The sequence below is a fragment of the Hippocampus comes genome, unplaced genomic scaffold (genome assembly GCF_001891065.2).
Source record: "Hippocampus comes isolate QL1 unplaced genomic scaffold, H_comes_QL1_v1.1 scaffold180, whole genome shotgun sequence".
NCBI classification, from domain to species: domain Eukaryota; kingdom Metazoa; phylum Chordata; class Actinopteri; order Syngnathiformes; family Syngnathidae; genus Hippocampus; species Hippocampus comes.
The window spans coordinates 450,060-472,247 of NW_017805076.1; the positions used below are offsets into that span (position 1 = coordinate 450,060).

Here is a 22,188-nt window from a genome sequence, read left to right on the forward strand (position 1 = left end):
GAAACATGGGAATCGAGCAGCCGCGAGAGAATTTCAAGTCAACGAATCCATGGCTCGCAAATGGAGGAAGCAGGAGAACGAGCTTCGCCAAGTCAAAAAGACGAAGCTGAGTTTCCGTGGACAGAAGGCGAGGTGGCCCGAGTTGGAAGACCAACTGGAGCGGTGGATTGTTGATCAAAGAGCAGCCGGCAGAAGCGTCTCCACAGTCACCATTCGACTGTGTACTCACGTTTGTTCGACTGTGTACTCACGTTTTTTGATTGATCAAAAAACGTGAGTACATTGTAAGCTGGCTAAATAAAATGCAACCGAACTCAGTTTTGCTTCCGTTGCCTTTTTAAAAACGTGTTTTTAGCGTGTATCCGTATGTCTTAGCATGCTACCGTATGCTTCAAGCTAACGTGTTTTTAGCGTGCGTGCACGCATGCCGTATGTGTAAGCTGGCGTATGTTTTACCACTGTAAAACTGCGCCCAATAATACAGTGCGTTTTGTCTATGTGTAAAATACCAAAATAGCACCCGTTAGTGAGACTGCGCCCAACAATACGGTGCGCCGAATGGTTGTGAAAATACGGTAATCGTATTTGAGTTTATTTTCTTCCTTGCCTTTTGTGCGAGCGCTTTTTGTGATTGTTTTTTTTTTTTTTTTTTTGCATGTTTTCATGGTACTCGTTTTGACCAGAGTGTTCTGTTGTCTATTTTTTGCGGTGCGGTTTTTGTTAATAAATATTATTTTCGTACGGAGTTGTTGTTGGTGTCTGCTGTTTCGGGAATCCTATATTTCAATTTTGTTGTGAACGAAGCGTGTTCCTTTCCGCTTCGCTCGCAGCGTGACAAAACGTGCATTGTGGACTTGGAAAAGGCGTTTGACCGTGTCCTTTGGGGCGTTCTATGGGGGGTGCTTCGGGTGTATGGGGTACAGAACCCCCTAATTCGGGTTGTCCGGTACCTATACCACCAATGTCAGTGTTTGGTTCGCATTGCCGGCAGTAAGTCGGAATCGTTTCCAGTGAGGGTTGGACCCTTTGTCGCCGATTCTGTTCATAACTTTTATGGACAGAATTTCTCGGCAGCCGAGGCGTTGCGCATCTCTACTTTTTGCAGATGATGTGGTACTGTTGGCTCCTTCAAGCAGGGCTCTCCAACTCTCACTGGAGCATTTCGCAGCTGGGTGTCAAGCGGTCAGGATGAAGATCAGCACCTCCAAATCTGAAACAATGGTCCTCAGTCGGAAAAGGGTGGAGTGCCCTCTCCAGGTCGAGATAAAGATCTTGCCCCCTAGTGGAGGAGTTAAAGTATCTTGGGGTCTTGTTCATGAGTGAGGGCAGGAGGGAGCGAGAGATCGACAGGCGGATCGGTTCAGCGTCTGCTGTGCTGCAGACTTTGTCACGGTCTGTCGTGGTGAAGAAGGAGCTGAGCCAAAAGGCCAAGCTCTCAATTTACCAGCTGATCTACGTTCCAACCCTCACCTATGGTCACGAGCTATGGGTCGTGACCGAAAAAATGAGATCCTAGATACAAGCGGCCAAAATGAGTTTTTCTCCGCAGGGTGTCTGGGCTCTCACTTTGAGATAAGGTGAGAAGCTCGGTCATCTGGGAGGGGCTCAGAGTCGAGCCGCTTCTCCTCCACGTCGAGAGGAGCCAGATGAGGTGGCCCGGGCATCTGATTAGGATGCCTCCTGGACACCTCCCTGATGAGGGGTTCCGGGCATGTCCCAGTGGCAGGACACCCTGGAGACAACCCAGGACACGCTGGAGAGACTATGTCACCCAGCTGGCTTGGGAATGCCTCGGGATTCCCCGTGTAGAGCTGGAAGAAGTGGCTGGGGAGAGGGAAGTCTGGGCTTCCCTGCTAAAGCTGCTGCCCCTGCTTCCGCCCCCAGATAAGCGGTAGAAAGTTGATGTATGGATGGATGGATGTTTGGATAATTTGGAAGGTCTGTTGTTGACAACTGTGAAAGACCCCACATCCAGAACGATTTGTATATTTTTCTCAGGTCAATTCAGTTTTTGAAGAAAATTGTCAGGCTATCTGAGGTGATCAAAGGAGATCATTGTCACCGCTTCAAAATGTTCTGGTCCCCTTCACTACTGTGTGCTACAGCTGCAATGTACCTTTATTCCAGACAAAACTAATGGACCACATAAATTTTTCAGCACTCCAGTGTTGGGATGGTGAGGCTGTTATTTGGACTGCTTTATAAATAACAATGTTGTCATCATGCAAAGACGATGTTGTATTCATGTGGCATTTCTATGAGTTTGGTTTCAGCAGGCTGGACATTAGCTGGGCATACTGTACAAGGATGCTTTGGTCAGCTTGACACATTTCCCCCAATGAATTTGTTCTGCAATGTAGCATAAGAATGACTGCATTGATTTTCTATTGTTAAATGAACATGAATCGAGATTCATCGTGCATGTTTCAAGAAGCAGAGCCCCAGAAAGTTCGGAGGGCATCATCATCTGTTCATCTCCAGTTTGTTGTAATTAAAGTGTATGTATTTAATCCAGTTTGTACAAAATGCATGCACATGTTCATGCAGTACATACTTAATTGTTTGCATATTCTTGGTGGTATAATGAGGGATAAGGTTGTAGATGATATCCAGCCCTTGGTTTGACCCGATAAGTTTTGATGTGGAAACTGTAACACAATAAAACATAAAAATGAAAAAAGGTATTGACAAAAATGTGTCTGATGATCCCTGTAGTGCTGCTTAGAAGTAATGTCCTTACTCTGTCTGACTTGCCATCACTGATTGCTCTCTGTCCAAGGTCTCATCATAATCAATCCCAACTTTAGCTTCTTAATAAATAATTGTGCGTGGCTGTAATTTGTCCGTTGTTTCTCTGGGCCCAAATGAATTGCTGAAAATCTCCATCTCTGTTGTTCCATATTGTTTTATTTTCACAGCTAAGATATCGGAGCGCTGAACAACAAACCGCCAGGCTTCCCGTTATGTCTCCCTCTGTTGGTCATTATTTTGTTTATGTTCCTATGAATGGGTTGTAACTGGGAAAGCAAATTCCTTTTGTGTTTTACATAGTTGGCCAATAAATCTAAATCTGATTCTAAATTGCAAGTATGTGATTTTTTTTATTTCAGTTGTGGATCTGTTTACATCATGCAGACTAGTGTTCCCCAAACTTTTTTTCCAGTCTACTTCATGATATTAAAGATTTTTCGAGGACTGGAAATCATTCATCAATAACGTAGGTGGAAGGGTGCTGATCGTCTATTTTCTTTATCGGAAATTAATCGCCAAGGTGGGTGTGAGGTGGCGTTGGAACCTGGTGATAATTAAGTTGTTAGACACCCGTCTAGGGTTAGGTGCCTCACATAAAAGTGAAGGAAATCAATCTCGGTCCCCAAGGGTGTGATACAAAAAGACGTGGCCCGTTTTGTTCTTATCACATTTGGGATTCAACTTTCTTTTTTTTTTTCATAGATCAGAATATTCGCAACAGTTGAAAGAAAATGTCGGAAAAATTCTGAGAACATTTCCCCCATTTAATATGCATCAATCCAAAGAGGCTAAACCAGGTATTCCAGGCTTTTCAAGCCATGGACCCCCTTCAAATAAATGGTGTACACAACAGTATGTGGAGCAGCTGGAACTGCAGCTCTTACTGGCTATTTAGCAATGCCGCCAGTTGGGTTCAAAACTGGTTAGGATCCTCTGACTTCAATGAGACAGGGGAGGCAGAACGTCATTTGCACCAAATAGAGGAAAAAAAAAATCAACAATTTGTTTTCGATTTTAGTTCTCTGTTCTGTACCTGAAATCGATTTTCTTTCCCCCCCTAATATTTTCCATGACTTAATTGTAAAAAATAAAAAATGATTGGACTTGTGTTTCTTGTTCAAACACATGCACGAGAAGCGAAGTCCGGCAGAGCCAGCCTCAATTTTAGATTGCCAATATCTTAATGACTTGCTGAGGAGGCTTACATTGGCAAGTGCCTGTTTCTTGCTCTTTGTCTCCTGTATCATGTTTTCAGTCACTTTTATAATGCATATGAAGGATGTTGCCATGACCCCATCCCGGACTGTGGGGGTGGGGCAGTCTTGTCTTTGGTCATTTGCTTGTGGTCCTAATGCTTCTGTTGGCCCTATTGGATAATCCCGCACCTGTCTACTCCTGTGATTTTTTTTGTCCTGTACTGTCTCAGTCACATGATAAATTTGACTCCCATCCCGAAAAAATATCAACCTCAACCAATCCCCAACATATAATGCACCATGCCAAGGATTCCATTAAGAATTGAAACAGTAATTCAGACCTTTTGAAATGTTATCTCAGTAGTTTCCTGGTGTACAGTGTACCATTTCAACATACTAAAAATATATTCTGTATGCGAACATCTTTTTTTTAATTTCAAATAAATTCTCAGTAAAATTTCTGAGAACCCAATAAAATAAGTCATTTTACCTGATACAGCAAAAACTTGGATGACAAAGAGGTATGCTTCAGTCCTCTGCGCATGTTGAATGTTGTTTTGGAGTAGGTTTAGAGTCAGCAGAACAGCTCCAGCCTCCTCAGCTTTTTTACCTATAGCTCGGTCTGAAAAAAACACATTGTTTTGTTATTGTTGTGTAATCGAGATCAAAGTGGGGACTTTTTGTGGTGTAAAAATTGGACTGAACCTTTACATCAGGGGTGGCCAACAAGTTAGAGACTAAGAGCCAATTTTTTTTACTGTGTTACTGCAAAGAGCCACATCGCGCACATGCCCGCGCACGCACACGCACACACACACACACACACACACACACACACACGCACACGTGCGCATACGCAGGCACGCACAGACACCGAGATGAGCGAGAGCCGGAACTTCACTGAACACGAACAAAATCGAAACACATTGACATACCCATCCCGCCCACTCCGCATTTCATCCTCCCAATGCTCGCGCTCGACTTTGGACCAGTCCGCTGGCTCCGGGTCAATCGTGATTGTGACGTATTGGGCACCCCTACCTTTAAAGCTGACTAGCTTAGCACTTAGCGTTGAGCACCGTTGTTTGTGCATGAGCAGTGATTCAGTTGTCATCTGATTGGTTGCCATGTATGTCAATCAAGTCACGGGATTCATGATAGGCTGACGTAGTTAATTCTGTGTATTTTGCGCCATTGTTTGAATGGCAGCGTCACCGCCGAGGCGTTTTCGACGCTTGTCATGTGAAAGCCCGCGAGCTGCATTGAACCAGCCAAAGAGCCGCATGCAACTTGCGAGTCGTGGGTTGGCCATCCCTGCTTTACATGATCAATGCAAAGACATGTGGGGGACAGCTCTTTACATACAATCTTCATTGCAGGTGCTCACCAAACATACAAAAAATTCTTGTTTGGAAAATCAAATGTATAATTCACCCTTTTATTTACCCAAATGCAGAGGGTCACTACATATGCTCGTACCTGATAGAAATTATTTTGGGGTGACAATTTCTGCTGAACCCCAATAAATTCCATACACCATCATTGAACTACAAGTGAGTCCTGACCTAGTCAAAGTCTTTGTTTTTTGTGAGTAGCCACAAAGATGTCTTCAAGATCATCTCTTCTGGGAATATCATCCATGTATCCATCCATCTCCTTCTGCTCATCTGGAATCGGTTTAATGGGTCAGCTGCCTAAACAGGGAAATTCAGACTTTGTCTCTCTCTGGCCACTTCATCCAGTTCTTCCAATCGGTATGCCAAAGCGTTTCAAGGACAGCGGAAATACAGTACAGTCTCCCTTCTTCGCTCGGGCATCCTCCCAGTGGGACATGCCAGGAACAGCTCACCAGTGAGGTAGGCATCCTAACCATGCTCGAGCCACCTCATTTGGGTCCTTTCAATGAGTGCATGAGCAGTGGCTTGACGCTGAATCATTCCCGTATGAATGAGCTCTCATCCTACCCCTTGTTTTTTTGGACACAGCCCGTAACTCATGACAATAATTATGTGAGTAAGGGAACAGTTCAGCTTCGTCTTATGATTTGGTGGAAGATCGGTGCTTGATGAAGCCAACAGTCCCAAATAATTTGCAAAAAGCACAGACGCACAATGGAGGTAATAAACTTGGACCCCATCAACACTTGTTCCGACAAGTAATTCTGTTCAGAACAAAAATCGGTGATGTAGGGCCTTCACAGAGTTCAAACCATACTGGAAAAGAATCTGAATTACTGTCAGCCACTTCGGCTACCTCAAGCCCAGAAGGAGGAGATTCCACCACAGAGCCCCCAGACTCTCCTTCCTTTTAGAAGGGAATGTCAGTAAAATTGAGGTATTCAAAGTATTCTCTTAACTGACTCACAATGACCCAAGCCAAGCTCAGGAGCATCCCTATTCAACAATACATCATGTTGAAGCTGCTCTGCTTCGTGGTTTCCCCTTCCTAAGACGTTGGATAGTGGACCAGAATTTCCTTGAAACCATTCAGGAGTCATCACCATGATCTTATGGGGCTCATCCCACGCCTGAGTTTTTTTTTCCTCAGCAACCATTAAAATCACATTCTGTTTGGCCTGCCGGGACCCATCAACTGCCTGCAGAGTTCCACAAACCAAAAAGGCCCAGCAAATAGGACTCATTCTTCACTTTGATGACAATCCTCACTACCAGCGTCCACCCACAGATTTCTTGGGTTACAACATTCACAACAACATTCACCAAACATCTTACGGCCAGACCTCTGGTCTGCCATCTCAAAAATAGAAGCCCGGAACGTGGCCCATTCAGATTCCCCTATGATGAAGACTAATGTCATGATTTGGTTTGGTACCAACATGTGGCACTGTAGGGCTCTCCCTGCAGCTGCACACCTGTTGGTCATTATGTAATTAGTGTTTTAAAAGGACTCCCAGCCCGAACACTCAGTGTCGGGTCATTGTTGCTCTTTGCTCCTGTCATGTTTGTTTGTTGCCGTTTCTCTGCTGCTATCAGGTTTGTTTTGGTCATGGTTCTGTTTTAGCTTCAGTTATGATTTTTGTTTGCTACTTTGGACTGTTTGTTTTGGATTTAGTTTTCTCTGTTTTAATACACTTCTTCAAGTACAACCTGCTCCTCCCTCCTGCCTGCTTTTTTGGGGTCCACCACCACCTCGCATCGTGACAGAATGACCCGACAAACTGGACCCCGCAGGCAGCACTGGTGATGCGGCTGTCCTGTTTTCGTCTTGTCAAGCTGCGTCTACGGTGGGCCGAGCCCCGTCCGCGTCCACGTTGAGCGGAGGCTCGTCACGTGTCTGTTCAAGCTGAGTCACATTCACGTCGACGACGAGCCATGCCACGTCCACCCCCCCGCCAGGCCCATGCAGAGGGTACATTAACCGACAATTTTCCATCATTGACGGACTTTTTTTTTAAGAGTGGACGGGGAAAATTTAAGGCCGTCCGTCATTTTGATGGGTTGAAAATTGGGCCATTCACCACAGCAGCAGTACGTCCTTAAGTATTGAGTGCGGCACTTGAAGAAAAGCAGCGAGACAAAGAAGAACAATGACGGCTTGATCATAGAGACATGAAGGAGTTCTTTGAATTGTCATTGCGAGTGTTTAGTACAGTGCGTGTTGTGATGAGGCCACTTCTGTTTTTTGGCGAACCCCGGTCTCTCGTGGCCAAAACTATTAACGGCCTCGTAACAAACAAAAAAAGAAGTCAGCGAGAAAGAAGCCAGACCCGACCCGCGGGCTCGGGCGGCCCGATCTTACCTCTAGTCAGTGTCACCTGACAGCTCATTGTCGTCCCGGTGCGCCGTTTTATTTCGAATCACCCGCGAAACTATTTGTTGGCGGTGACATAGGAGTCCCGTCTCGCGAAGCTTCGGGCGGAGCAACGCGGGTTCCGAGGCATCGGGCGTGGCCACAAGCATAATCGACACATGCATCGATGCGCGCTTTGCAGATTTTCTTCCGGTTTACTCGGCACGCGCATCGGAGCCTCGGTAGTCGGGCACATCACTAGTTGCCGTTTCTCTGCTGCTGTCAGGTTTGTTTTGGTCATGGTTCTGTTTTAAGCTTCAGTTATGATTTTTGTTTGCTACTTTGGACTATGTTTGTTTTGGATTTAGTTTTCTCTGTTTTCATACACTTCTTCAAGTACAACCTGCTCCTCCCTCCTGCCTGCTTTTTTGGGGTCCACCACCACCTCGCATCGTGACAACTAAGGCCCTGATGAAGGTTAATGGAGCCCCTCTCTGGAGTCAGACCTGAAATATGGGCCTCGATGGTGAGTGCTTATTGGTTGGGCTTGGAATGACAACGTGGGTCCCCAATGCCAGGCGTTCATCAAATGTGGCTGGTATAAAGGGTGTATTGTGAGCCGGGTACAGCCAAAGGCAGGGAACTTGGTAGTCCGATCCCAGGACACAGAAGCTTGGTCTTGGCACATAGAATGTCATCTCAAGGGATGGATTGAGTCTGAGCTGGTGAGTAAGGCTGACGGGTTCTGAATAGATTTAATTGGGCTCATCTTGATGGATAGCTTGTGCTCTGGCGTTAGCCCTCTTGAGTGGTTGAGGTTCTCCTTCATAATGGAAGTGTCCACAATAAAAGGTGGCAAGCAGATGTGTTTCCCCAGCCTCCCTACGCCTTTGGGTGGTGGGATGGGTCTGACAATTGTTTGTGTCCATGCACCACACAGCAGCTTAGAGTAGCCATCCTTTTAGAAGTTCTTGAGTGGGTGCGGGATCGTACTCCAGCTGGGGTCACCCTTCTTCTGCCTGGGGATTTCAATACTCATGTCATCTGACTTGCGGCCACAAGTCTTGGACACCCAGGTGAAGAGAGGGGTGCATAGGTCAACCTATCACCTCTTGGTGGAGGATGCTAATCCGACTTGGCAAACCAAGCTGCAAGGTGAGGGTCTGTTCGGAACATCGAGCAGGGTCAGCTGTGAGAAGGCCTGTCAATTTGCACCTCCGGCAGATCTTTGACCACATCCCAGGGGAGTCAGGTTGGCATTGATTCTGTGTGAACTATCTTCTTACTATTACAGGGGTGCCCATTACCTCGATCGCGATCAACCGGTAGATCACGGACTGGTCCTAAGTCGATCATGAGGGGTGTAGAGGAGAAAAAAAACAAACAACCATTTGTGTGTCTTTGTGCATGTCAGTATTTTTTTGTTTTAATGTACACTGCACTCTAATCATCCTATCAGTCTCATTTTCACAAAAAGTATTAAAAACATAAAAGAAAATAAAGCAAGTAAATCTTTAACTTACAGTGGCGCGGGACCTGCGTCACCGGAAGTTGTTAGTGCTCAGCAGTCTGCAATTGCAGCTTGTGATCAGAACTGTTGCGCTATATCTTTTATCGTTGCCATTATTCTCATTCAGTTTGTTTCATGTACAATTCACTGAGGGCACGGGCAAAGAATAGGAATCTAGAGGGCCGAGGGAAGCACTGTAAACGGTACATGTGAGATACGATAGTTAACAGGCTGCAAAAGTGCGTCACTTGCCTCCGTGTCAGGCTGTTGCTTATCATGGCGTGTGTGTGTTTGTGCGTGCACGGTAACGGGTCGATCACGGGAGGTTGGTTGATTGAAAAGTCGATCTTCGGTCCAAAAAGTTTGGGCACCTCTGTACTAATAGAATTTATTCAGGAACTACAACCCTGTTGCCATCAAGTGAACCTTTGTCTTGAGTCTGTTATTTTTCTGAAACCAAGTTTTTGAGTCTCACTGTGAGATCTGTTTATGAGGAAATCCTTCTCCACTGTCAATTCTTCTTCTCCATGCTGACCTGCTTTGTCTTGACAAACGCCACATCTGTCCAATGAAGTACAGATTATCCCCTTTGGTGTGATGCGTTCCCAGGCCAGCTGGGTAAGATAGTCTCTCCAGTGTGTCCTGGGCCTCCTGCCGGTGGGACATGCCGGAACACCCCACCAGGGAGGCGTTGAGGAGGCATCCTAATCAGATGCCCGAGCCACCTCATCTGGCTCCTCTTGGCTACACAAGCTAGCATTTATATTCTTAATGTCATACACACAACCAAATCACTCATGGTTATCCATCCCTGGTTAGCCATTAACCATTAATGTACTGCAGGTCTGTACAAGAGTTAACTCCACTGTTGCATCTATATGTAAAGCATATTCAATTTACACAGTGGTAGAACCAGCACTAATGTGTACATTTTTTGATAGATTATCTTTCATCAATGTACAACACTTCTTCATTGTTGTTTTTACGTTACTTTTACAGCCTGATACAATTCTTCATGTGTTTGGACTGTACTTCAACTCGATCAATGCGCAGAACAAATTGGCAAGAAAAAAAACATCTTACAAAATGGCCTCATGCTTTTCTTGTTAACATCGTATAACACCACTTGATCATCAATCGCAGTCTGATAATCATGGAAGGGGGATTTGTCACACACACATGGAAATATGCACACACTCACACACATTTTATAATTGTTGACGTGCATGTACAGGTACTGTACATTGTATATCTGTGTACTGAGCTGTCAGCTAATTATTGATATGTATTTAATGGGTACAGCAATGTTTTAAGATGTTTCACAGCTAGCTGACGTGTTAGGTTATTGTTTCAACAGTGTTGGGTTACAGTTTTAAACTATTAGAGGCAACTGACCACTTTTCGCGGGGCGTCAATAAATCAGTGATCCTGTCAGGCTGTGTCTCTATCCTCTGCTAAGAGTGGGGGTGGATCCCCACTGTTTTTTTCAAATTAAAGTTACCTTTGTGTCCAACTTTGGCCACCAGGTATAGTAAGGGCAACAGAATGGTGTAGTCGGGACTGGATCTACTGCCATTTTTGACCAGTGCGCTCAGCAAGGCTTCGCTTCCACCTTTACTGATCATGTAGTGAATACGACGATCAGTACCTGAAATAAAGGGTGATGGTTAGTTGGGCACTACTGCTTTACTTTCAGGAAATGACAATGTGAAATAAAACAACAGTGAGTATTACTTGCAATACTATCCATTGTGTTTGTGCATATTTGTACCTTGCACACTACAAGTCACCTTTTTTTTTTTTTTTTTTTTTTAACCTGGCTTATGCTGCTGCATAATCTTTTGATCAATGTATTATGTAAAACGGTATCTAGTCTTAAATTACATATCCATAAGCTTCATCCATCTATTTACAATGCCACTTTTCCCCATGGCTGAGCTTGAGCAAAGACCAGCTGTCTTGGGGCAAGAGGCAGGTACACCCTGGATTTGTGCAAGCAGGAGTCATGTGAGAAGCTGGAATACCCAAAGAAAACCCAGGCAAGCACAGGGAGAACTTGACAAAGGAAGGCCGGAGCCAAACTTTGAACACAAAACTCCAGAAATGTAAGGCAAAAGCACTAACCATTCGTTCACCATGCCACCAATTCTAGATCTCAGTGAATTCAATTGTCTTCAGTGATCTACTGCACATGCCGAAGAAAATGTAGGAACCATTGCTCCCCATAAGTGACTGTTGCTAGGTAAATTAGGCAGTAGTTAACAGGCGATCATTGAGTTCATGAATGAACAAATAAATATATAACATAATAGATAACAACTATGTAAGAAATAAATACCAAACAAGTTAATTAACACCTTAATTGATTGTTTGACCAGCAGTCTGACTCTTCTTGTTCTGTGCAATTATTGTTGACATCGCTTGCAACAAGTGAGTCAGAAGCACAAACATTACTGTGAGCTGGCTGCTCTTCACTTGCAAAAATCTAGCTGTTTAGATTTTAGGAACATTACGTTTTGTGTAATAAAAGGTAGGATACACGGACCGCAATTGAAAAAGATCGCAAAGTGCAATTTTAGGCAAATACTTTTTTTTTTTTTTTTTAAACACAGAGAGTGAATTACAAACTAGCCTATCTCCATGTCAATGAAAAAGAAGAAAAGAAATAAACCAAAGCAACAGCCGTCGAACTACTAGCTATTGCCATATGGGCACACGTTGCCAGCAGCTCGTAGCTCGCTGCTGGCCGTTGTTGGGGGAAGAGCGGCCTCCTCTTCCCCGTGTGTTCGTTGAATTTCGGACGAGGAGAATGTTGGTAATCCAAATAAAGGCTGGAGGCGATGTACAGTTCCTTCGAAGGGTTTTAATTTATTTTCTGCAGTTTACGAATCGATTCGGGCTCCTGAGGGGTCCAGATTTGAATCAGGAAGCGTAGAAGAAACACATTCATGAGATTATATAGAGACAATATGATAATGAGAGGCAGGGAGGTACACCTCTCATGCAAATCCCGGAAACAAAGAAAGTAACATGACATCTGACCCGGTGTGGCTGGAAGAAGTTGGGAGTGGTGAGGTGAGACCAAACCACCACTACCCACCATTTGGTGTGATGGCAAGTTCCAGAACCCCCGCTGTGCATACATCCTGAGATAAGAGATCTTCCCAGGGGGGATTAACAGCGATCAGGGACCGACCCAAGGTGCGGGGGGACAACAGAAGACACTTGGGGGGCCGTTAATCAACCAAGGAGGAAGAAGATAAACTTTAACACTGCATACGTTGTTTTAAGTGTGCAAACAGATGTTCAGGAAAGAGACTGAGATCAATAGTACTCATAGTAAAGCGCAGTCCCTCAATAGTTGCAACACAGATACTTGAGATAACAGTTCCTCTTTTGATGTTGACATGTCCTCTGGAAGGGTCCTAAAATTGGTGGGGGTGAGGGGGTACCAAAGGTGATTGTAATCACAGTAAGCAGGAAATACCTTCAACAGCATTCTACATTGTTTCTTTCAAATACAGCTAACAGAGAGGAATCATATCTTAACACCGTGAACAGGGGAGAATTGGGCCATATTATATAATGATGGAGTTGCTGTTTCTTAACATCCTAAATTAGTGATTGAATGTGATTTTGTGTTCAGGCAAGCCCAAATTTTCAAAAGACAAGTCAAACTAGCCACTACGGCCCCACATGGGCCAACTTCAAAATAAAAGCCTACAATGGTTATTGTATTGGTGTGGGGAAGAGCAGGTTTAACTCGAAGTGCAAGTGATGTAACGCAAATTTGTTGTACTTGATCAAGCCTCACACAGACAAATTCGGCACTCGATTGCTCATCAGGTTTAAATCTTCAATATTGAGACATGAGATCAGGTGTGCAAGGCATTCTGCAACATCCCCCAGTCTCCCCACGTGACATGCAAGGCGACAACATCATTTACAAGGGGAGAGCTTGCAGTTTACCTGCCAATGTCATGCATGGACCCCAGCGAGCCTATTTCTGTCTACGCAATGTCAAGCACAGTGTACTCACGCATACTGCACTTGGACCGCCCTGATTTTGACCAAAGTGAGGGATGCCACTAAGATTGGGCGGGAAAAGGCTACTTGCATGCCGCAGTGCTGCACAAAGGCGCAAATGCCACTTTGTGCCTAATTCTTCATGTGCAAAGCCTATAAAAATACAAAATAAAGAAAACTCCACCCATGCGCACAGTTAGACTATGCTTTGTGCTAAACTGTAAAATAGGACCCGATGTGTCAGCCCTTATCATGAAGTTGACCACTTGAAGAGAAAGGTCGCTGCCTACTTGCAAAGGAATTCTGGTTTCAGGACAAGTGTGAAAGCTGCACAGACCAAGAAAAGGTCAGCATTAAAACACAAAAAGTACAAGCATTTATTTTGACACCAGGTGATATACTTTCTCCAGATTAATCAATAAGTGACTGTGGATAGATAAAACACCTGAACTTTGCACACACAATGTTCATTTTCTAATATTTGGCATCTGTAGGTCAGTACAAATTCATTTTTTTTAATATTGGTTAGTTTAGGTGAAAAAAAAACCCCATTGTGGTCCAGATCAGAGTAAGTTATAGCTGGCATAGGGCAGAATTCTAGCTTGTTGACCCTAAATGGCATCAGAGTCCAAACCATTTAATACTTTCAAGGTTGGTCAATAATTCAGACGCGCTGCCTGGTATTGTTTTTGTCATTTTTGTTCATTTTTCGCGATCTTACACTGGTTACTTACTCAAGAGAAGCTTTGCTAAGCATTAGGGAGTATACTGTGTTTTTTTTTTTCCACACATAAACCCACAAGGTTTTACGGAGACAATAGCTGGCGGGGCGGCTGCACTTTACTAAATACGGAGACGCTGCCGGAGGATAAGTGGGAAATGGGCCGGCGTCTAGCCAAGCTACGTCAGCGTGGATTTCAAACTCCGCTCCCATCGATCCATCTTGCTAATCTACATTTGCAATCAAACAATATGGATGAACTTCTCCTCACTGGGACCACCAAAACCTTACACGTTCTGCCGCGCTCTGCATCACCAAAACCTGGCTCAGTGACCGCAACCCGGATATTGTGCTACACCTACCCAGTTTCCATCTTCACCGAGCAGACCGCGACACAGAACTATCAGGGAAATTAAAAGGTGGTGAAATATGCTTCAAAATCAATGAAGAATGGTTCACTGATGTCACGGAGCTCAGCACAGAATGGAGCCCAGAGTCGCTGTTTCTAAACTGTAAGCCATTCTACTCACCATGTGAGTTCTCTTCTTTTACTGTTAACAAGCAAGCTAATGCGAACACATCATTACAAACGCGGGCTGACCAAGTAAACAAACCCGAGTTAAAGCGTCCAGAATCACCCCGAATCATCTCGGGTGATTATAATAGCACACAATGTAATCATAAACTTCCCACATATAAGCAGCACATTGATTGTTTCACCAGAGAAGGCCACACTCTGGACCATTGCTACACGACACAGAGAGACTCATATCGATCTGTTGCCCATGAAGAGCTGGTCTTGTCTGATCAGTGTTTAATACAATTAATCCCTACATACAGGCACAGACTCAAATGTGTAAAACCAGCTGTCAAAACCAATGAAGCAAAGCTAGCACTACAAGAATGCTTGGACAGCACTGATTGGGGCATCTTTGAAACTTCAACAGGCAGACTGGATGAATACACCGACACTGTAACATCATACTTTAGTTTCCGTGAGGACGTGTCTACCAACAAAGACTTTCCTCTCCTTCAACAATAACAAGCCACAGTTCCCTGTCAAACTCAGGCAACTTAGAAACGCGAAAGAGGAACCCTTTAGAAGTGAAGATAGGGCACTATACAAACATGCCCAAAATCAATTGAAGAATGAAATTAACATCGCAAAGAGAAGTGATGCAGAGAGGCTGAAAAAAATGTTTTCTGCTATGACTCTGCATCTGTGTGCAATGGCCTGAAAGCAGTTACAAACTACAGGAGACCATCCCAACAAGCACTGAACAATAAGTGACTGGCTAATGATCTCAACATGTTTTTCTGCAGATTTGAAAAGGACACCTCCACTTCCCACACCTGTCTCACCTCCACCAGAAACTACCTCATTCACACCCCATACCCTGCCTTGGTGATCCACGAACAGGAATGCCCTTCAAGCAGCAGAAGATCAAGAAGGCTGCAGCCGAATGGAGTGTCTCCGTCCTGCCCGAATGTCTGTGCCGACCAGCTGGCTCAAGTCTTCACACAGGTCTTAACAGATCCGTGGAGCAGTGTGAGGTCGCATCCTGCTTCAAACAGTCCACCATCATCCCAGTGCCCAAGAAACCAGCAAAATCGGAACTGAAAGGCGATAGGCCTGTCATTCTGACATTTGTGGAAGTCTTTCGAACACCTTGTGCTTGACCACCCAACGAACATCAGGGACCTACGCAAGGATCCTGTTTGTGGACTTCAGCTCTGCGTTCAACACCATCATTCCGGAACTCCTCTTCTCCAAGCTTCTCCTGCTCAGTGTGTCTCCTACAATCTGCCTGTGGATCCTCAGCTTCCTGATGGGCAGGACCAACATGTGGGGCTGGGAAGGAAAACATCATCAAGAGGCACCATCAGCACTGGGGCCCCCCAAGGATGCGTCCATTCTCCGCTGCTCTTCTCCCACTACATGAACGACAGCACCTCAATGCACCCAGCCATCAAACTGATAGTTTGCAGACGACGCCTCAGTCATCAGCCTCATCAAAGATGGTGAGTCTGCGGACTGACAAGAAGTAGAGCAGCTGGCGCTCTGGTGCAGCCAACACGACCTGGAGCTGAGCATCCTCAAAATGGTAGCGATGACTTCAGGAAATATTATTGGCCACAGCTGCCCCTCACATTATGCAATGCCCGATGTCAACTGTCGAGAACCTGAAGTTCTTGGGAATCACAGTCTCTCAGAACATTAAGTGGGAGGCCAACATTAACTCCATCCTGAAAAAGTCCCAGCAGAGAATGTACTTCCTGAGGCTGCTGAGGAAGCATGGCCTGGCACAGGAGCTGCTGGGTCAGTTCTACACAGCAGTCATTGAATCAGTCCGGTGTTCCTCCTTCACAGTTTGGTTTGGTGACATCACATAAAAAGAACAAAATCCAACTGAAACGGACGCTAAAGGGTGTCGAAAAAATAATTGTTACCTCTCTACCCAATCTCGAGTTCTTGCACACCGCAAGAACCAAGCCAAGAACACAGAAAATACTGCAGGGCCCTCCACACCCTGCTCACCACCTCTTCCAGTTACTCCCCTCAGGTAGGTGCTAGCGTGCGCCCCAAAACCAGCTTTTGATTCTGATTCTGATTTATAAAACAGAACAAACCCTTGTGGGAACTGAGACCATATATTTGTGAACAAAGATGAAATCAACCAAATTTGGACAAAGGTTTCTGCCCGACGCCAGGTGATAATTTACATAACCAGGAAAAGTCCCGCAATTGGTTGAAGGACACTGTGAAAATCTATACATTCATTCTATTTATTTCCAATAATTCTATTTATTTGCTCACCTGCAGACAGAAGTTCATCCAGGATATTCAGAACATTCAAGGTGCTCTCAGCATCCCCAGCATTCTGGAGAAATAAAGAAAAGCACCATTGTAATCACAAAACATGGTGTACAAGGTGACTAAACACCTAATCTGAATCCTTGTGTTTTATGTATCCATCCATCCATTTTCTAAATCTGTTTATGCTTCCAAGGGTCGCTGGCATGCTGGAGCTTATCCCAGCTGTCTTCAGGTAGCAGGAGGGGTACACCTTGAACTGGTTGCCGGGGAGAAAACCAGAGTACCCGGAGAAAAACCCACACAGGCATGGGGAGAACATGCAAACTCCACACAGGAAGGCTGCAGCCAGAATCGAATCCTGCACCTCTGCAGTGTGAGGCTGACTTGCTAACCACTCGACCACCGGGCCGCCATGTTTGACATCATCAAACAAATGTAAATATCAAACAAAAATAACTCAAGTAAACATAAATGCAGTTTGTGTTAAAATAGTGACAAAAAAAATATTAAGGAAAAAAATTGTTTCAGGAAAACTACCTAATAATTGATTGAGCGATCCTCAGTACCTTCAATTGAAATCAGACATTTTCTATGACTGGCAATGAGTCTTTTACAGTATATCTCTGGGAAGATATTTTGTCCCACTCTTCTTTCAAGAGTTACTTTAATTTCGGAACAATTTAGGATGTTCATGCATAAATAGTCTTTTCAAGCTCATGCCACAAAAAAATTAGATTCAGGTCAGGACGTTGACGAGGCCGTTTTAAAACCTTTATTTTGGGAGGGTGGGAGGAGTTGACTTGTTGGTGTGTGTTTTCTGTTGTAGAACTCATGCACTTCAGCTTGAGGTCACAAAATGATGGTTGAACATATTCTCTCTGACATGGTTCCAACAAACATAGACGGGGATAAGGAATCAACAAAAGTATTTATTTACGGAAAAGCACAAAATCGACATTGTACAAACAAAGATGGCTGGCAACAAATAGCCAGGAAAACACGTAATAAGCATTAAGCGATTGAAAACGACAAGGTAAATAATTAACAAGAAAACAATAGCAAACGAAATGGTAAGGAAGTTCAATCACACGGAAACAACCTGAGAAGAACAATACTATGCGATAATGCTTTCAAAATGATGATTTTCATTTTTATTTTCATTTAAGATGACATGGTGGAAACTGTGTGAGCATGTCAGTTGTCATTCTCATAAAATTGGATGGGCTAATGAGAAGACATTGTAAAAATCACCCCACGTCCATCGATTTATCCATCCCTTCTCTGGACTGCTTTTTCTCACAAGGGACGCGGGTGAGCTTGGAGCCTTTCCCAGACCTGAAACTGGTTGCCAGCCAATCAGCAGTGCATAAATAGGCAAGTCACACTCACATTCACACCTATGGACAATATAGTGTCTTCAATTAACCTACCATGCATGTTTTTGAAAAGTGGGAGAAACCAAAGTACGTGCGGACCCCCCCCCCCCCCCCCAGCCACACCCACAAACAACACCCAACACACACACACACACGGGGGTGGGGTGGGGGTGGGGGGACCGCCACCAAGGAAGGCTACAGCACAGTTCAAATCTGTGGATGTGCTAACTAGTCAGCCACTGTGCCAACTTCAGTGTGAACGACAATGGCAAACTTTAAAAAAAAATAAATGTTGTATCACAGGGATATAAAAAATTTAATATTAGCTTTATAAATCTCATCCACTATCATGTGAAGTTTACATGATAGTAAAGTGTCATTTATGTTGTAAAGACTTGTTTGAAGCTCAGCAGTATCACAATGCACAGTGTTGCAGTGAATTCCTACCTGAAGAGTAGAAACAATGGCTTCAAAGCCATTGGTTGAGTTTCGCGAGACGGACATTCTTGGACGACTCTGCTCTGTGGCGGTTGTCAAACAACCAGACAAAAATGGGAACAGGTAGGTGTTGGAAATGGAAAAGCAAAAAAAGGCATCTATACCTAAACCATCAAGAAACACGTGGGGTTTCCAAAGCACGGAAAGAGAGCTGTTGTAGAAACGCGTGTCCCGCTGTCACACACAACTGTCAAACATAAAGCATTTGACTCCCTGGTTTTTGAAAAACAAAGAGAGAGAGAGAGAGAGAGAGAGAGAGAGAGAGAGAGAGAGAGAGAGAGAGAGAGAGAGAGAGAGAGCGAGAGAGCATGCAGACAGACAGACAGAGAGAGCACCTCCTCTCAACTTCACTGGGAATAATCAGGGAGGCTACATTTCTGAGTGTTTAGCAGCCATGTCATGCTGTCTTTATTTTGAATGAATTGTAATTTTTTTTCAGCGTTAGACTGGACTGAATGTGCAGCGTGGGTTGAGGAACTCGCACATGCTTGCGCATATGTAACTCTATCCCTCCAGGATAAAGAGCTCTCGAAAACATTTGTGCTGTGGTGTTGAGAGGTCTGCCACTAAAAAAAGGCTTTGACAAGACCAACTGGGCAGCTGCAGAGGAAACTATATTTGGTGGTAGGATTCATTCACAGAGGATAAATGGCTAAGTACTTATGTCTGGCATCAGTAACACACGCAAACATACTGTACACACGAACGCACAAACACAAGTTGAGGGCTGTGCTCACTGCAAAGAGACCGGCGTTTTTTTTCTTCAGGATACTTTAACCAGTACCTCGGGTGACTTGGGGTGCTTCTTTGGTCATTACAAAGTTCTGGAACAAATTGAACCATCTTCTCAGAATCAGATTCAGAATCACAAGGAGAACTTTGTGGGGCTTTTTCTTGCTTATTGTTTGCCTCTGCTTTGCGATTCACGGTGAAGCCCTCCCACATGTTCTTTTTCCGAGACACTTTGCCTCCACATATAAGTGTACTACTCACTGAACTTGCCTTGATTAAACTTTTACTTAGATGATTCAGATGGTTCTGTTTCATTTTCCTTACCAAAGTCAGGCATGAAAACAGAGGTGAAAACGGTGAGAAGTGTACGTTCCTCAAGTGGTGTCTGGGGCTATGCTCTCTCACAAGAAAATGTTGAATATTTCACACTTAAAAGCATCAGTCTGGGGCATGGGGGGATGCAGCAGAATTGAAAGACAGTATCAATGTAGAATAAAATGTCTCTCTATATATTCACTGTCAAGAGGTTTGCTCTACAATAAGAGTAAATTACTGGCAGCGGGGATACTAGTAATTTGCTTGTATTTTCCAATGCATCTACAGTAATTTACTGTATCTTGAATTCGAGTATATTACCGTAGGTAGGATAACAGTGGGTGGTGTGGTAATTTTACACAGCATCTACTGTTATTTATTTTAACAGTATACTACTGAATTTTGGATTACAGTACCTCTACAGGGTGGCCCCGGTGGTCCAGCGCGTCAACCTCACAGTGCAGAGGTACCAGGTTCAATTCCAGATCCGGCCTCCCTGTGTGGCGTTTGCATGTTCTCCCCGGGCGTACTCTCTGGGTACTGCGGTTTCCTCCCACATTCCAAAAACATGCATGGCAGGCTGATTGAACCCTCTAAATTTTCCCTAGATGTGAGTGTGAGCGCGGATCGTTGTTCGTCTCTGTGCGCCCTGCAATTGGCTGGCAACCGGTTCAGGGTGTCCCCCACCTACTGCCCGAAGACAGCTGGGATAGGCTCCAGCACCTCCCGTGAACCTTGTGAGGATAAGCGGATCGGAAAATGAATGAATGAGTACCTGTACATGGTAACGGTAGTAAGACAACTGTTATTATATTTCTACAGTTCATGCCAGTTTTTATAAAAATAAAAATGCATCCGATTTATATGCCGTTTTTTTTTTCTTTGTCACGTACTCAAAGTGCTTACAACGGATATTTACCTATTCGCACATTCACACTCTTGTGTGGGGGAACCACGTGTGTGGCCAAGATGACTAGTGATGGGAATCAAAAAATAGTTTTTGGCAAGAGCCAGTTTTCAAAATTTCAATTTCTTGCTTTTGTTTTTCTTTTCAATTACACTCGGAGCAAATGACGTCACCGTAGAGACTGAGCGCACCGAATGTGTGCAACTCGTTTCACAGATTGTGATGCTCCCCCCACCTTCCTCCCTCTATCCACCACCCGTTTCATTACATGTTAAGTCATAAGAATTATTGTACTGTTTAAGAATGTACGTTGCATGTGCTGTTTTTTTTTTGTTTGTTTTCCTCTGGCTCAAACCATCCTCCCATTAATGAGAATGGTTGGAGTCTGTTTTTTTTCCTCCTCTTCCTGACTGTTTTCCTTTCACATCTAAGATATCGGGGTTCTTAACAGCGACCCGCCTGGCTTCTCGTTCTGTCTCCCCCATGTCGGTTAATGCTGTCTTGTTGATGTTCCTCTGAGCGTGTTGTAACTGGGAAGTAAACCCCGTTCAGGATTCGCGGTGTTGAGAATGGATGGATGGATGGAAACCTGATGAGCTCTAACGGCACACTAATGGTTGAGAATCAGTGCACTTGTTAACAAACCATTGTTTGTTATTGAGAGGTGGGCACGTCAGTAAATTTTATCGGTCTGTCACTCAATATCTGCCAATGGCCGAGCCACCCGTCTGTCATCATCAGTCCGTCATTATTTCAATCCAACACAGTGTGTCAGTCATCAGTGATGATTCAATGCGGTTTTTGAAACTTTGAAATGACTGGATTCCAGCCATCTCGTTACCTCTGCGTCCCGCGTCCTCGACGCATATTTTTCCCGCGGGACGCACAGTTCCAAATAATGTGCGTTTTTGGGACGCAAGGAAATGTCTTCGTCAAAACAAAAAAAAAAACCCTACGGTACATCTTTTTTCCAGCAATGACCGCAGTTTGACCATCGCTGCCATTGTTGTTTTGATCTCACGTTAAGTAATCTCACGTGATGAGATTTCTGTTCTCGCGAGACGAGATTGGCGAGATCGGCCTTCACTGGCGGAAAGCAGACGATTGCCAAGTTGTGTTAATGTTAAAACAAGTGTTGCGAACAAGTGTTGCGAAAGTTTATTGCGGAGATATCACAGAGGAAGCAGCTAAAGTTGGATACATTTTTTGTGATAAGTTGACTTTGAGAAAGCCTTGCATCATTGGAAGCAGAGTAAAGAGAGGAGAATTTATGAACTCAAAGACTGAACCATGGGATGAAATAAGAACCTATTTCTCAGCAAATTTTGTATGCCTGAATTATTTAAATTTTTGCAGCATTGGTTTATAAGAAATAAAACCTATTATCAATGTATATTGTTGTTGTTTGTGTTATTATCATGTGCAATTGAAGAAGTAGACCATTTCAGAATTCGAAATTTGGGACTCTCTAAATGCATAATGGGACTCAAACTTTTCTGATCAGCGAGTCCCTGGGACTCACTGGGGTTAAACTGTAGAAATATCAATATAAGGATGATTCGATTTCATATTGCAACGATTCGATTCA

General features: G+C 44.2%; 1 protein-coding gene across 2 annotated transcripts in view; it reads right to left on the reverse strand.

The window, feature by feature from the left end:
- Positions 1–18,896, reverse strand: part of agbl1 (AGBL carboxypeptidase 1) — an 83,731-nt gene extending 64,835 nt beyond the window's left edge. Inside the window, exons 1-5 of one of the 2 annotated variants that reach the window (XM_019865261.1) lie at positions 18,596–18,896; positions 16,773–16,836; positions 10,709–10,855; positions 4,438–4,569; positions 2,555–2,648 (exon numbers count right to left, since the gene is read on the reverse strand). In XM_019865261.1, the coding sequence (XP_019720820.1) occupies positions 2,555–2,648; positions 4,438–4,569; positions 10,709–10,855; positions 16,773–16,836; positions 18,596–18,652 (494 nt within the window). In that variant the 5' untranslated portion in view covers positions 18,653–18,896. Of the gene's footprint in view, positions 1–2,554; positions 2,649–4,437; positions 4,570–10,708; positions 10,856–13,523; positions 13,561–16,772; positions 16,951–18,595 lie in introns of those variants that run through there. The other variant, XM_019865262.1, reaches the window with a different exon arrangement.
- Positions 18,897–22,188: the final 3,292 nt, after the last annotated feature.